This window comes from Macaca thibetana, chromosome 7 (assembly GCF_024542745.1).
Source record: "Macaca thibetana thibetana isolate TM-01 chromosome 7, ASM2454274v1, whole genome shotgun sequence".
Classification (NCBI taxonomy): domain Eukaryota; kingdom Metazoa; phylum Chordata; class Mammalia; order Primates; family Cercopithecidae; genus Macaca; species Macaca thibetana.
The window spans coordinates 19,437,680-19,453,808 of record NC_065584.1 but is presented as its reverse complement, the minus strand read 5'-3'; the positions used below and the strand labels follow the sequence as shown (position 1 = coordinate 19,453,808).

General features: G+C 44.3%; 1 protein-coding gene across 2 annotated transcripts in view; it reads right to left on the bottom strand.

Moving 5' to 3' along the window:
- Positions 1 to 902: 902 nt before the first annotated feature.
- The window catches only part of KCNK10 (potassium two pore domain channel subfamily K member 10), a 180,948-nt gene continuing 165,721 nt past the window's right edge, over positions 903 to 16,129 (bottom strand). For both annotated transcript variants that reach the window (XM_050795868.1, XM_050795866.1), the window contains 3 exons: positions 13,492 to 13,678; positions 9,232 to 9,374; positions 903 to 6,996 (listed from right to left, as the gene is read on the bottom strand). In XM_050795868.1, coding sequence (XP_050651825.1) covers positions 6,376 to 6,996; positions 9,232 to 9,374; positions 13,492 to 13,678 — 951 coding nt within the window. In that variant the 3' untranslated portion in view covers positions 903 to 6,375. The remainder of the gene's footprint in view (positions 6,997 to 9,231; positions 9,375 to 13,491; positions 13,679 to 16,129) is intronic.

The window sequence follows — 16,129 nt, the reverse complement described above, 5'->3', positions numbered from 1 at the left end:
GTTCTGAGGACTTGAATGAGTCAGGTAGTATTGGAATAGGGGAAGTGGTGCATCAGTGAGGAGGACTTCCAGAGGGATAGCAGGTGCAAAGACATGAAGACAGAAGAACTGTAGACCACTTACACTTGCTCTGACCCACAGTTGGGAATGCACCTTTGAAACCATGGCATGCCTCCCTCACAAAAGGAGGAGGAGAGATGGTGAGGACAAGTCAGAAAGAATCGCATCACATTTACTGGAAAAGTCATTAAAGCATATGTCCCCTGCAGCCACATGGCCTATTGAGATACTCAGGTTTGGAACTGATTAACTTGGGTTGGAATTTCCTATTCTCTTTGAGCCTCGAAGTTTTCATCTGTAAAATGAAGACAGTCAACTTATGGTTGCATTTGCAAGGGTAAATGGGATGTTTGTAAACTGGTAGATAACGGGTGCTCAAAAATGGTCATCATCTTATCTCTACTCAATATTAATAAGGCCATGGCTGGCAGACGCATAGCAAGGGCAAAACCAAACACAGCATGAAATGTCAGCATCCAAGGAGTTGTTCATTTTATACTGGAAGACCTGTCACGATGTCTAAACTTAGTGTTTCACCAAGAAAATGTGACAATCAAGCAATGTACAGTCAAGATCAGGTTAAAATAGGGAAATGAAAGTAAATGTGCACTGACAATCCTAGTTTTTTAAAGGTTTCTCTTCATGGATTGCTTTGTGCTCCTCCTCCTGCAAGACGGTGAGTCTCCACAGGCCCACGAATGTCATAAATGAGTGCAAGCTTGGGAAAGCGCCTATCCTGTGCCCAGGACAAAATATCTGTGGTCCAGAGCAGAGCTCCCAACCCAGCCACTATGAATCACGCTTAGCCCCACGAAAGAAAGGAAAACACGAGAGACATTGGATTGGATCTTCCAGAAGGTCTTTGTTGCAATTTTTCTCCATCATTGAAAAAAAAATTACATCATCAAACAAAGACAATAGCAGCACAGCTTATTGAAATGTCACAAGCAAATTTGTTTTGTACTTTCCCTAAGAATATTACGAAATTCCCCTCCCCCGGCATTATTTTCTGTAAAATGCCTTTTTTTTTTTTTTTTTTTTTTTAAGCACCATGAAATCCTACAGAGAGAAAAATAAGTAAAACACCTCCACACATGGATTTATCATCGTCACTGGGTCCCCTGCCTGTGACTCTGGGACGGGAAGGAGGCCAGAGGCTGGCATGTGAGGTGGTTTGCATATCGCTTCTAGGCACCACTGCACCTTCTCCCTTCAAGCTCAGAGCCCCGACAGCAAAGGAGAGGTTCCGCAGTTATTTTCTGCAGCATCGGTCTGCTGAATCAATAGAACAGGAGTCCTCTCAAAATAATTTCTTTTAATGCACAGGGAACTGTTTCAGATTTTTCACCTAAGAATCAGGAACACAAAGTAGATACCAAATCTCAGGCACCTGTGAAAATGATCACCACTTTCAGTAAAATCAGAGACACCTCTCGTTTCTCCTCAATGTCACTGCACTGATGTCGAGTGACTTATGACAGGCATGAGAGAACTGAGGTTTACATAGAGTATGGGTGGGTTGGTGAAGTCCAATGAAGGTATGGTGCAGGAACAGAAGTCAGGGCTTTGCTTACAGCCATGTAATTAACATGCTGTTCCAAAGATTCCCTATGCAGAATTAACAGCATCCACAGTGCTACACTACAGTGATCTTTGTTTCAGAGAATTACCCTTTTTCTTTTGTAAGGCCATTACTAGCCAGCTCTTACTGCTCACTCAGCCACTGTCTTTGCACACAATTGCATCATAACAGTGAGAAAGAATAACCCCATATTAGCAAAATGCAACAAGCAGAGATATGGAATGCAACACTGGCTGGTTTTTCCTTTCTCGTTTTACAGGGGCTCTGAATGTTTGTTTTCCTACGCCTTTCCCATGGTTCCGAAACCTTGGTACACACTGGATGCTTCACATTCTCACCAAATCCAGTGGGTAAAAACCAGCCCCACCCAAACTCTGGTCACCTTCTCACTAGTCCTCAGAACCCAGCATGCAAATAGACAGGCAGCACTGACGAAGCCAGGAAATGATATCATCTCAGAGGGAGGCAAGGGGGCGGGTTCTTAATTTTTAGCTCAACTAAGACTTCAAACATGGAATGGTCCTTATAGAACCCAAAGCAGCCATTTCCTCAGGGGTGTGTGTGTGTGTGTGTGTGTGTGTGTGTGTGTGAGAGAGAGAGAGATGTCTGTCTGATCATAGTACTTGAATTCATGATACATGAAGTACTACAATTGACTGCAAATAGCAACAGCTTAAAATTCTTTAACTAGTCTTAACACCATGCAAAAAATGCCCTCACAGCATGAGCCCTCCCGGTAACAGTACACTAAAGAGCTATAAGGGAGGATAGAGAGAGCCTACACAGGGCGTGATCCGAATTTGGACACCAGTCTCCCACGTACATCTGGTTTCCATCAATCCCCCAAAGACAAATCCCAAAGGGCAGGAGACTAAGCTCTCACCTTAACCTAAAATGGGCAAGACAATTAATTAGTCATTATTCACAAATCCAACTTATAACTTAATAAATTTAGTGAACTCATGGACTAGGGAGTCTTTCATTAGAGAACTGCATAACTACAATGGACCTTGACAAGTATCTGTGCTCAACTCCCTTGATGTGCAGACAAGGTAATAGAGATCTAGGCAGGGAACTGATGTGCCCACAATCACAGGCTATGACTAGTGGAACACAAATAGTCCCAGTTACCTTAGTAACAGGCCAGAGATGGCCCAACACCACCCCAACCCCCACATACGCACGCGCATGTGCACGCACACACATACACACACGCACACACTCTATACAGCCCTGCCCCAAAGTGATAAATTCCTGGAATCACTATTGGGTTAGGACTGCATATGGAGCTGTACTCTTTCCAGGAAAAAATGCCCATTGGCTCTCTCACCAGTAAACCTCCAGATTTGTCATGCAAGAGAAATTCAGTGCCCGATTGCCAGTGAAGCCAGTGAAGCAAAAGACACCCCCCACCAAAGATGGTGGACGTGTGCTCTTTCCGTGTGCGAAATTGACACATTTCTCCTAGGTTTATGGTGGAGTGGGAGTGCAGATTGGAAACGGAGGGCTGTGCTGATGCATGTATAGAATGTGTAGCAGCTTTGACTTATCACGTGTATTCTACATGCCATTTGGCCCCATCTACAAAAGGTAACATTCAAGCAACTTCACACCAACCGACCTCCTCCAAAAATCTTAGTTTATATGAAGAGGAATCCAACCTCTTTTTCTCTCTCAGCTTCTTTGTGAGAGTATTTTATAGGTTTCTAAACACTTTGCACACATATTTAATCCATCAGTCACCATAGAGGGTCTTCTTTGATTTTGTTCATCAGATTCGTGGCCAAATGTACCCAGGGAATGGGTTATGTAGAAAATTTCCCCACTCCCAGCCCAAGGTTATGTTTGATCCCTCTGTATGACTGATTTGACTCGTTTGGGGAAGCATCTATGCACACACCAACACATGCACCTGTTCCATTTGGTAGAGTATGCAGCTTAGTGCTTTGAACTATTTTATTCCTGCTGCATGCAGAGTTCCTACAAAGTTAGCAAATAAAGTGCAAGCGAGTGCTTTCAAAGGGCATTTTTTAAAAGGGTGCCACATACAGAATTTCCAAAACCAAAACCAAATAAATGTACAGTAGGTGTCTGCAGGGGCAACCCTTTGAGCCATGTTTACACAGAGACCTTGTGCCCTCTTGGTGGTGGAGACTCCTCCATATCTGCTCCCCACATCTGTAAGCTGTGTCCATGAAGCTAGAAAGACACACATACACACAAACACACACATTCACAAGGATGCATGACACAGACACTATAGTGAAGTTGAAAGCAGACTTTGGTCAGACTTTGAATACCAGCTCTACCACTTTCTTGCTATGTGCCATTGGGTAAATTACATAGCTTCCCTGAGCCTCTGTGTCCTTGTGTATATAATGGGTTTGCAAATACTTCCCACATAGTGTCGTGAGGTTTCATTGAGCTGACGTTCATAAAGTGCCTGTCCCACAGAAAGCACTGAATAAGTGAGAGGGAAGCCTTTGCCAGATTTGGCCGTAGGGCCTGGAATTTTAACACACTACTACAAAGAAGGTACCAGATAACACAGAGTGGAAACCCAAATAGGTGAGATCCATGGAAAGTTTAATTAGGAAACTTCGACTTGTTAGAGTAACAGGAAGTCCCAGTTATCTACCTATTCCTTAAAACACATTTTGTCAGGCTGGAATGGTTCCCATAGTAAAATTCAACATCCACACCCGCATAAACATCGCCTCCCAAGTGACTATTTATTACTGTGTCGACACAGCATGTCACCAGTGAGCGTCACCTCCAGTCCAATGGAGGAGTTGACTTAGACCTTCCTTGGACAGGAAGGGTCTCATCAAAGTTGATTCTTATCCGGCTCCTTCTCAAAAGCAATGCCAGAACTTCAACAGAGCCTAAAGGTCTGGGGACAGGGAGAGGAGGCTGCCTGTGCTCCAGGCAGGGGAGAGCTGTAAATTTTTGAGAAATGGGCAGGGACAGGTCTTCCATGGTACCAGCAGTCGAGGATGTCGTGGGTACAACATTCCCTGGAGGTCAGAAAGCACTAGACAGTTTCTGGAAGTCTCTGTTAGTGCTGTGATCTTTTGGTAAATCCACACTGAGGGTTAGTTATGTAAAATCCCGTGAACTCTCTAAAAGGTAGCAGTGAGCCTAGAACACCCATAACCAGCAACTGCCTGGTGTTGCCAGGTCCAGATGCTTTCGTGTGTGGCCCAAAGAGCTAGCTGTGAACCAGCCAATTATGATAAAGACTGAGGCATACACAGGAGTATGTATTTTCCCCTTTCTGATACAAACCCATTTAAAATCATCATGCAACCGATGACCAGCCATTCACCGACTTTCCTCTACAGGACGTTCTAGCCTCATGGACCAATCATAATTACGATGCGTTAGCTTATCGTTTGCCTGCGAACAATCAGTCTAGAGGTGTTCCAGTTTTAGTGAATTACCGATGTGAGATATAGAAACAAGCAAGGAGAAGAAGTGACATTTTCAGAATAAAGGAATGCCCAAACATAAAAGTAAAATGAAATATTTTAAATATTTCTAAGTTATCATTGTTAAACGGAATTAATGGCACTTACGCTGCAAGCAATAAAAACATTTCAAGCTTACTGTACAAGGGGTACATTTTCTCTTTGTTTGGAGATAGCGAGATTGGATCTTATCACTATGTCTACCCTAAGACACCCAAGGGACAAAAAGCCCTGAGATGGAAAGATGCCATGGTCCTCAGTGTGTCTCAGAAATGCAGGATGTCTACTTTTATAAAAATGTAGTATCAGCTAGACAGAACAGCAAGCCACTGGCATCATGCAAGGCAATTGTTTTGGTATTTCTCCCCTTCTTATCAAAACAAGTTATAAGCAAAGTACGTGGACATTTCCAAATCAGTTTATTGTCACCATTGCACCCACTGAGGAAAATGCATGATTGGCTTTTAACCACACAGCAGCTGATGTCGCATTTCACCACTGCTCACCAGTTCATGTGGACTACCTACCCCTGTGAGAAAGACCAGACTCAGCAGGCTTCTGTCATTGGTTAAGGTGGTATCCACAGTGTGATGTGTTTGTGGTTATCTTTTTTTCTTTTGTCATGAGAAAAGCAATTGCACCTTTTAATACGTGTGCTGTGATCTGCTTCCAACAAATTCCAGGTGCTCTCAAGTCCCCACAGACATTCATTTGGAGCATAGAAAGACTAGGTATGATGCACTGAATGGTTTGTATCAAAATTCAAGCTCAGAGTACATGCCAAAATGTCAACTCCAACCCTTGTTACACATAACCAGTTCACCCCCAATCAGGTCCCCTTCTGCATGTGCACATATTACTAACGACTCCACTAAAAAGACACAACTGCTTCTTTCAGGAGGCTCGTCTAAAGTATAGCTGCCCTTGTCTACGTGTGTGCCCAGGTGGCACTGCCCAGGGGTACAGACTGCCACTGCAATGCCCTTAACATGTACGGCCAGAACCGGCTACGTGCACGGACACTCTTGGTGTGTCCTGTGGTTGCTATCGGAAATGAAGTTCTTGTTCTCTGATTCCTTTTGGCAGAGCAAGCTTTCAGTTGTTTATGGCACAGTGAAATATATTCTTCAATGCTATGTAATTTTGGACTAATAAGTCTGTTTAAGGCACGTGTCTCAGTGTGAATATTAAAAACACATACACACACACACACACACACACACACACACACACTGCTCAGTCCAAGACCAATGTCCTTCACATTTAGTTTCTGTCTTCAAGTAATGAGTTGTTCTCCAGCTCCCGGTCTTTGGTGTCCGTGGGTATCATCCCGTTCTCCATCTCAGCGTGCTGCTGGATACAGTCTGTCAGCATGGCTGTGCTGGAGTTGTCCGAGTTACACATCTTTTCCGTCTCCTCCTCTTTCTTCTCCTCGTCCAGGGAGTAATTCCGGAAGGTCTTGTAGATTTTCTGAACGTCCTCGGGCAAGGTCTTTTTGAGGTCCTTGTTTTTCCTCTTGGTGAGTCTGGAGGTGGACCCGAACTTGTTGATGATATTGTCCTCAGACGCGCCCTGCCCATGCTTGTTCAACTGCTCCGGTCCCTTCAGACGCAGGTTGTTGGGCCGGTTGTTGATGCTCTCCTGGGATGAGGCCTTGAAGCGACCAGTGTCCAGGGCGGCAAAGACAGAGCGCTTCTCGGGGGACAGCATGTCCAGCGAGTGGGCTCGCTGGTCCAGGCCCAGCCGCCGGCGCTCCATGCTGCGGATGGTGGCTGCCCGCTGCAGCTTATCGTGGATCTCCACGCTGAGCCTTCGCCGTGTCTCCCGGAACTCGGCCGTGACGTTGGCCTTCCACTCCGCCGCATGGGCCTTGATTTCACCCACCTGGCCAAGAGACAGAAGAGCAACAATATGCTGACAAATGCCATTTGCCTTGGGCCTCCCAGCTCCCAGCCCTCGGGTGTCCCCACGGAGAAGCCAGGAGGTGGCGGAGCACGTGCCCAGGGAGAGGTGCAAATGCTACCTTCAGACCTAGTACTTCTGCCACCCGGGCACCCATCCCTAATTGGCTAGTGAATAAGGTGGCTCAGGGAGACACACGTGGTGGGGAACCCCAAGAAGCCTGAGATTTGGAGATGGTGACTTAAAGAGAGGGGGACGGCATTCTGCAGGAGAGGTTAAAACGTGGAGTTGGACAGGCCTGGCTTCCAGCTCTCATATTTTATCAGTTGCATGGCCTCGTTCCCCCAACATACACTTGAGTGACCATAGCTAGCTCATCGGAGATGAGGAAATACACCTCAGTCCCAGGCACAGCGGATGTTGTGCATGCCTTCTGCCCTCCCTGCCTTTCTGGTTTGCTATCCAGGTAGGGTGACCAACCTGTTCCAGTTTGCCTGGGGCTGTCCCAGTTTCAAAACAGAGTCCTGTGTCCTAGGAACTCCCTCAGTCCTGGGAAAACTGGGATGGTTGGCCACCCTATCTGGGCCATGCTATGGCCATGTGCTGTGGGGCTTTCCCTGATTTAAGAAGATACTCCAGGGCACCTGGTAACCCACTTCCCCCAGTCAGGGTGCAGGAGGAGGACCTGTTCTGCCAAAGCCCACAGAACAGGCCTCCTTAGAGTGGAGTTTTGCCTGAGAATCAGCACCAAATTTCTTGGCTCTTAATGAACCGGGCAGACAGTACAAGTCCCATGCTTCCCTCTGCAAATGAGGAACTCAAATTTGTGCATTCAGGAAAGTCAATATTCATGTTGTTCCCTTCTCTTTTGTTACAGCTGATTTTCAGCAGGTCAGTTAGCTGTCTGGGGAATCAGTCTGGAAATTGCATTGCTTACTTTCCTGGCTTACTTATGTAAGGAAAGTGATATGGGAAATCTCTCCATTCAGCAACTTTCTCCTGGGGCCTTTATACAGAATGAAACAAACGGAGGCTGGCCTTTTCTTTATCTCTTTGGTTTTTCTTATCTCCCTTCCTTTCTTCAGCTCTTTTTTCCTCCTTCCTTGGCCGTTCTCCTTTCTTTTCCTCTCTTCCTAAGAGAGCTACAATATATAATATATATATATATATAAAATTTTTGAGAGCTACATGAATATATATATATATATATATATATATATATATTTTTTTTTTTTTTTTTTTTTTTGAGACAGAGTCTCACTCTGTCTCCCAGGCTGGAGTGCAGTGGCACATCTCCGCTCACTGCAAGCTCTGCCTCCCGGGTTCACGCCATTCTCCTGCCTCAGTCTCCCACGTAGCTGCGACTTCAGGCGCCCGCCACCGTGCCCAGCTAACTTTTTGTATTTTTAGTAGAGACGGGCTTTCACCGTGTTAGCCAGGATGGTCTCCATCTCCTGACCTCGTGATCCGCCCGCCTCGGCCTCCCAAAGTGCTGGGATTACAGGCGTGGGCCACCGCGCCCGGCCTCATTAAATGTTTATTTTTGAGAGTGCTGGTGATTCTGATGGGGCTTTTGTGTGAAGGAATTATCACCACCAACACCACCACCAGAAAACACCCGGCCGAATATTTATTTTTTGATCACAAAATCTGTCTTTCCTTCTTATGTTCCCTTCATGTAAAGTTACATGCACAGCCCTGTCCACAGGGATGTATTTGTCTCTATGGATGCAACAACCAAGAGGGGATATAAGTGAAAAAGACCCGTTGGATTCACTTCCCCATGGGGGGCCACTCTTCAATGATTTCAGTTTCTTACTGAATCAGGAAAGATTCTTGGTGTTCAACTGCCTTTCCACACAGACCCTAAGGCCGGAAAGACAGGCTGCACACCCCCTCAGCCGTAGTCTACCTCTCCTGACTATTTATTTTCATTTTCATTTTTTAAAAATCAGCTGTTGTTTACTAGTTTTTCCAGGATTTATGAACTGGTAAACGAATCACCATATTTTCTCACCTGCCAAAAAAAGAATCCAGAAATAACTGTATTCTATTCTCCTTGGTTTTGAAGGAATGATTCAACATGAAGAAGCCTATGAGCCCCCCCCGCTCCCAACTGAGCCAGAAACACTCCAGCCCACAGGACAGAGACAGGCAATTCTGGACACAAGCTCATCTGTTCTCAGAAACATTCATAGAGTTAGGAAGGGGTCTTACCTCTTCTTTTGTCTTTTTGGACAGAACCCGTAGCCAATCTCCGATCATACTGAGGACAGCTGCAAAGTAGGCAAGGCCAACAAGGATCCAAAACCACACTAGGGGCTTATACCACTCGCGATAATTGATGCCAGCGTTTCCCCCTGAAAACAACCAAATGTTACTTTAACCGTGATCTAGTATATGGTCTTTACAGAGAACACATATTCCAGTCTATGTAGTGAAGACGTCATCCATCATTGTCTAGCACTCAGCTGTTAGGTCTGCTGTGTACAAGGTGGACCGGGGTTAGAGGGCAAGGGGGAGACCCGTCCCTTACCCACAGGAGCCTAACTTGAGGCTTTATTTCCCTCAATTCTTGACCACTAACCTTAATACCAGAAATAAAACACGCCAGTAGCCAACCTGACCTACTTATGCTGAACCTGAGCGTTGAGGATGAATGACTCTGAACTACAGCACAACACATCAGGCCTGGCTGTCACTGTTTTTTCTTAAACTTCTCTAATTTTATTTTAATAAAAATCAAATATCATATCGCCCCCTATGGTTTGGAATTCTTGGAACCATTTCCATCTTAAGCACTCATACATTTACTAAGAGACAAGTGGATGTGTGAAAGTAAAATTAGCTTTAACGGCATTACTGGGACTTTGATGCAAGCAATAGTGATTTAATGCTAACTGAGGAATGGTGTTTACATAGTGCTACTCCAAAGGGTCAATTAGGCTGAGTAATTAGAGTCACCATGAGCTAGAACTAAAAGGGACCTTTGAGGCCAATCCTTTTATTTTATAAATAAGGATTACAGTAAAAAAATCCATCAAACCAAATTGGCCAGTTGCCTGATTGCATTGACTGGCTGTTCCATTGAAAGGACCAGTCATTTATTCTGAATAATTAGCCTATTTATTCTAACCTTCCTACAGGCACTGCTGGAGGCAGCCATGCAAAACAGGTTGCAAGCCCAACCCACCCTCCTAAAGAGGAAGTGAGGAAGCTTCTGGAAATAACGGACATCAGCCTTGCTCTCTCTCTGGGAAACGCTGTTGCCTAAGGAAGCAGGCAGTGGCTGTTTCTAAGACGACAGATACTAGCAATGGATTGGTAACTACAGTATTAGGTGATGAGTGATTAGAGACTTCCCCACTGGACCAGGGTTGTAACCACATCTAGCACCACTGACTCTTACAGCAAAGGCAGCTGGGCAAGAAATGTGACCTGTGGCTCCTCTCAACAAGCCCAAAGCCAATCAGCAACATAGCCCAGCAGACCACGAGGTCTTGACAGCTACTGCCACTTCTTAACGTTAGAATTCCAACTTCTCTGTGCCAAGCCCCCTTCAGTTTGGTCCAGCTGCTTTTGGTTTTTCCTTTCAGACAACTCTCTCCTGCATCTTTAGAGCTTGAGGATACGATTTGAGTTCCTGCACCAGTAAGTGGTTTTTGAGGTTCATTTCATTTCTGTGGTTTCTGTGCTATGCCAGAGAAATCTGTAGCTTTCTCCTGTGGGCTATCTGGGAGTAAATATTTACCTTTGCAAGTCACTATCACCCAGCAAAGATGGTCACTAGGGTGCGCTAGTGAACAAGGAACAAAGAAGCAGGCAGTCAACACCCTTCTAAATATCCCTTTATGAGCTGCTTATCTGGATTCGGAGTTCTGTGTGTGCTCCCAGACAGAGCTGCAAAATAGTGTAAGGCTGTCCTAAAGTGAGTCCGCTGCAAAACAAATCAGCAATCAATCCTGCAGGATCAATGTTCTGATTACATTTCTAGTAGAGTTTGTACTGTGTCAAATCACAGCAACCATCAAGTCTGGTTAATGTATCTTTTTCCAATGATTGGGCAACCTTCCCTATCACTCTTAGACTGTTACCAAAAGATAGAGACAAACTTCCAGTCTTTTCAGGCATGCATTCTCCAGATTGGTGTGTGTAAGCTTGGAAAACTGGAGCTTGGAAGGGGTCTGGCCTAATTGCCGTCAGCACTGTGGCTTTTAAGAGACCATGGTCTGCAGAAACCTCAGGACAAAGGAAATATGGCTCTGTAATCACTGACAAGGGCCATAAAACTGTGCATGCCTAGGACTGTGTAGGTTGTGCCCTTACTAGGTAAGTAAAGATAAGGTAAAGTGCTAGTTTGTACGAAGTGCTCAGTCCATGGTAGATATTAATAATAAATAATAATAAATAATAAAAGCATCATTTAAAAAATCTCACTCCCAGGCCTCTGCTGTTTGTGCCTCAGACTAACAGACCAAACTGAGCCATTGGTTAGAGATCTGTGTCTGTCACAAGTATCTTATAATAGATAGTCCTCGGGACAGCCCAGTGCTATCCCAGAGAGCTCTAAAGCACTACACACTGCAGATTATGCTTTGGGTACTTAAAGGCGTTTGTGAAATAGTTCAAAATTCCAGCTGCCACTACTCGTGTTTGCCTTAGATTGGAACCACTACTGAGTTTTCCCATAGACCAGCTACGGATGATGCTAAGGGATTAACTGGAGTACATCTATAACTGTTCCTCTTACTTTTCTCAGTTTCTCTGTGCGGTCTCTCTTCGGAGCTTGAGGCCACTAACTAGATATCCATGGTTGAGCACTGCGCGTAAGGAAAAATGGGTAGAGTGCTAGACTCCAGGCTTTCTGTAAATGATTTTTAGTCAAACTGTCAAAAGTCAAAAAAACTAAATTCAGTCACTTTGCAATTCTTAGTCCTTAAGCAATAAAAAGGAAGGGGGAAAAAAAACCCCTACTGTTTCTACAAAGTGGAATTCAGTCTTTGTCTGCCCAATTGGAAGAGCTACAAAATCACTCTGCCAGTTATTTGAATTGTAAAATTAACAGGAAGGCACCTGCACCCCTATTGATGAGCCTTCAGCAATCTCTTCCAGAATGTCCTGTTTGCCAGACTCCCAGAGACCAGAACCCACTCCTCCTGATGTGCACAGTATTTCCATGGAGAAATCAAGACCCTGCTGGGATCACACGCCAAACAAGAACGGTCTGGCCAGGTGCAGTGGCTCACACCTGTAATCCCAGCACTTTGGCAGGCTGATCGCATGAGCCCAAGAGATGGAGACCAGCCTGGGCAACATGACAGTATCTCATCTCTACAAAAAATACAAAAAATAAAAATGAAAAATAGCCAGGCGTGATGGCACACGCCTGTAGTCCCAGCTACTCAGGAGGCTGAGGTCGGAAGATTGCTTGAGCCCCAGAGGTACGAGGCTGCGGTGAGCCGTGATCACACCATTGCACTCCAGCATGGGCAACAGAGAGACCCTGTCTCAAAAAAACACAAAAAAACAAAAAAACAAAACAAAACAAAACAAAAAACCAGTCTGCTTAGGGCTCAGGTCAGGCTGTCACTTCACCAGGAAGTGGTAAAGGACACACACACACACACACACACTCTACCCAGACATTTCAAACTTGTGATAGATGATACAGTTGTTCGATCAAAGCGTTCACTTCTTGTAGTAGAAACCGATCACTTGTCTGAACACCTAGAACCATCCCATTAGAAAAAGAGAAGGATGGCCTCTTCCTTCTATCCGTACCTTTCTACCACTTTGGGAAACTGGTGCTCACAAGAAACGAAGTCTCATTTCATTTGCCAGTTCCCTGGCCCTAGATGAAATTGATGGTGATTTTTTTCACTTCCTTAAACATAGCTCATCCACATTTATTTTTACAAGGAAGGCTTTTGCTTGTATACACACTCCTGCAGAATCCATGAGCTTATATTCCCTCTGGGCAGGTGTATCTCAGCTCCCCGTAGATACACCTTAGCTTCGTATCTGGTCATGCCCAGGACAACGTTTGCAGAGACAATGGTTCTCACCTGGGAGTCAGGAAGCTGAACCCGCAGGTCACTGCAGACCAAATCCTATGCTAATCTCGTCTGAGTTTCCTATGTGCCACCTCCTGGCACAGCCTTTATCATTAGATTAGAAAATTCAGAAGTCCAAGATTCAATGAGAAATTCACTTTAGTCTTGCATCATTCGTGTGACGATAAGGGAAATAAGCATCCTGAGAAGGAAAGGGTTGGCTTTCTTTTCATGGCAGAAAAAACCTATGGTGTTTATATTATATAGGACTAGGGATTTGAAATGAGCCTCTTCACAGCAGTAGTGACACTGAGTCATCTTCATTTGCTTCTCCCGCAACATCTTTTATCGATTGTGAAAAGCACAGCCAACAGATTATTTTCCCCGCCAGAGCCCCAGTGCCTGGGATGCCAAGGGTGCTTACCTGCCACAAAATCACCAAAGCCCACCGTGGTCAGAGTGACCACCACAAAGTAAATGGACTCCAAGGCCGTCCAGCCCTCAATATACTTAAAGATGACAGCAGGGATCGTCACAAACACAATGCAGCCGGCCAAGATGAACAGGATGGTTGAGATGACGCGGATCTTGGTCTGACTCACTTGCTTTTTCTAGGAAGAGCAAAGGAGAAAGATAGGCAAGTCAGCGGCATCACCCTGGATTCAGGATACAGATGCACAGAAAAAGGTATTGTGTCAGTGACTTTTAACTTTTCTCTGGTCATTGGCTGCTTGGAGGAAGTTTTATGAACGCTGTGAACTCCTTCCTAGAAAAGTGCACAAACAGAAGTTTTCAAGTGGTCTAGGAGGTTCTCAGGCTCCCTGAAGCCTGTTCCTGGACAACAGGTCAAACAAACAAACAAAAAATCCTGCTTAGCCGAAGCTTTGAATGTTTCTTGCATGGTTCCATGACTGCAGCCCAAATACTGATTCTAACTTCTCACTGGTACAAATATAATGATTTCCCAAAAAGGGCTTGCTGCCATTTGTCATGTATTATTACTGATCCCCCATCCGTGAGAATGAGTTTGGAACTTTTTCCACAATGGTGGTGATGGATTTGCACCATTTCCCTTGTGTCAAACAGAATATGTCAAACAGAATATGCTGGAAAAAAAATTATCCGAGTCAGGCCAAAATGTTTGGATGAAACGGAAAACACAGTCATCCCCATCTTCACTTGTGACTGACTCTAGCCAAGTATTTGTGTGTTTCTTCACCCCCACCTTTTCCCTGCTGAAGCTGTACATTTATAACACACTTTGGTTTTAAAACACACCTGTTTGAGCTGGTGCTGTGATCATCATGTGTGCTGACTGTATCACTCAGAAGAGACAGGACAGGAGTTAGCATGACACGGTCCCCATCTAAATGGGTAGTAGGATGACAATTAGATTGACTTAATGATCTGTGGTGAAATCTCCTTTGGGGCTTTGAAATTTTTATACATCTCTGCAAACAAATCTCATCTCATGCCAGCTCTTGAAGGAGTCAGTTTTGGGGTCATTAAAAAAAAAAAAAGCATCTAGAATGGGAACTAGACTGATACTGGGGCAAAGGAATCATACCAATGGAGTCCAGGAGTGGGAATGGTAGCATCGGTGATATTCTCTTTGGATGTGCTGAAGGCAACACTTGAACTGACTCTAAGCTGAAAAATCCTCACAACTCTCAGAATTGGTGCTGGAGACTGTCACCAGGAGGCCCTGGTATCATATACTAGCATAAATATATGAACGATGTGTTTAGCCTTTCTACTAAACACAGAATGTATGGCCAGAATGTATGGCCTTTCTACATTGCCTAGATGAATTTTCTGCAAACGTACACCACATTTAGGGCAATCAGTATAGGAAATCCGTACCATGAGACTTGCATCCTCTTCATTGCACCAAGCACAGAGAGACTTTTGCTTTATACACTTCATTTTACACATGCAAAACAGAAGCCAAGAGGGGTTAAGGGACTTGCATAAAATGATGCTACTAATTAGCTGAGATTAGAATTCTGATGTAATTAATTCTCAGTCCACTGCTTAACAATGGAAACAGCTTTTCAAGTAATTCAACAATTCACCAGCCCAAAGAAAGTTGTCAAACAAAGTCGTCTGCATCTAACAAAAGAAATCAGACTAACTCCTACTGAAAATGGGCAGTCCTCTGTCCCTTCTGCGAACGAAGACTGAAAATAAAAAATGGTCACTGGGTGATCCGTCCAGGAAAAGCTAAAGAAATGCCACCCTCCCTTGTAAAAAGGAGGTACTTTTCTAACTCCTAAGAAGGTATCTGGTATATAAAATGGGAACAGGGAAAAATAATTTGATCTATGCTTGGATACAGAAACCCTCCTAATCTCAGAGAAGCCATCTGAAAAAAAAAATACAATTTATTGATATTGTTGAAACTGTATATGAACATATTGACTTTTTCACACATGAAAGTGTCATAACAAGATACATTACATGAAAACTGCAGGGAAAGTTTTGTCCATTTTATAAATTTCCATGTTGGATATTATAGGAGGGTTTTGTGAAGGCAGGTAAGCCCCTCTGAGAATCCAGGAACATACTTTAACTAACCTAGTTTTGTTTGCAGAAATGTATGAAAAGTTCAAAGGCCAAAAGGAGATTTCGCCATAGGTCATTAAGTCAATCTAATTGCTAGCAATGGGAGCACTATTCCTCCTCAAATATTCCTCCTCAAACGTATAATGAAATTAAAATGAATTAAATGTTTGTGAGATGCTTGTTAAGTCATAAATTAAGATGTGAATGTAATTTCAATCTAAATGAGGTTGAGGTTGGCAAAAGAGGACTGCAAGTACGTAGGAAGCTGGAGACGTTCCTGGACTTCAGGAGATGGGCAGGAGGGAAGATGGGGAAGGACAGGGGTGGATTTGTTTGATGGCAGACAAGGAGGTGTATAACAAATGCTAGATGGTGGCATCTTAATTGCATCATCTACCAGAGACTTTATCAGCAAGATAAACACTTCACCATTACTCATTGCCCAGGCCAACAAGTGTGTTCTTGGGCTGCTTCTCCCAGACATCCAAGGGTGATGC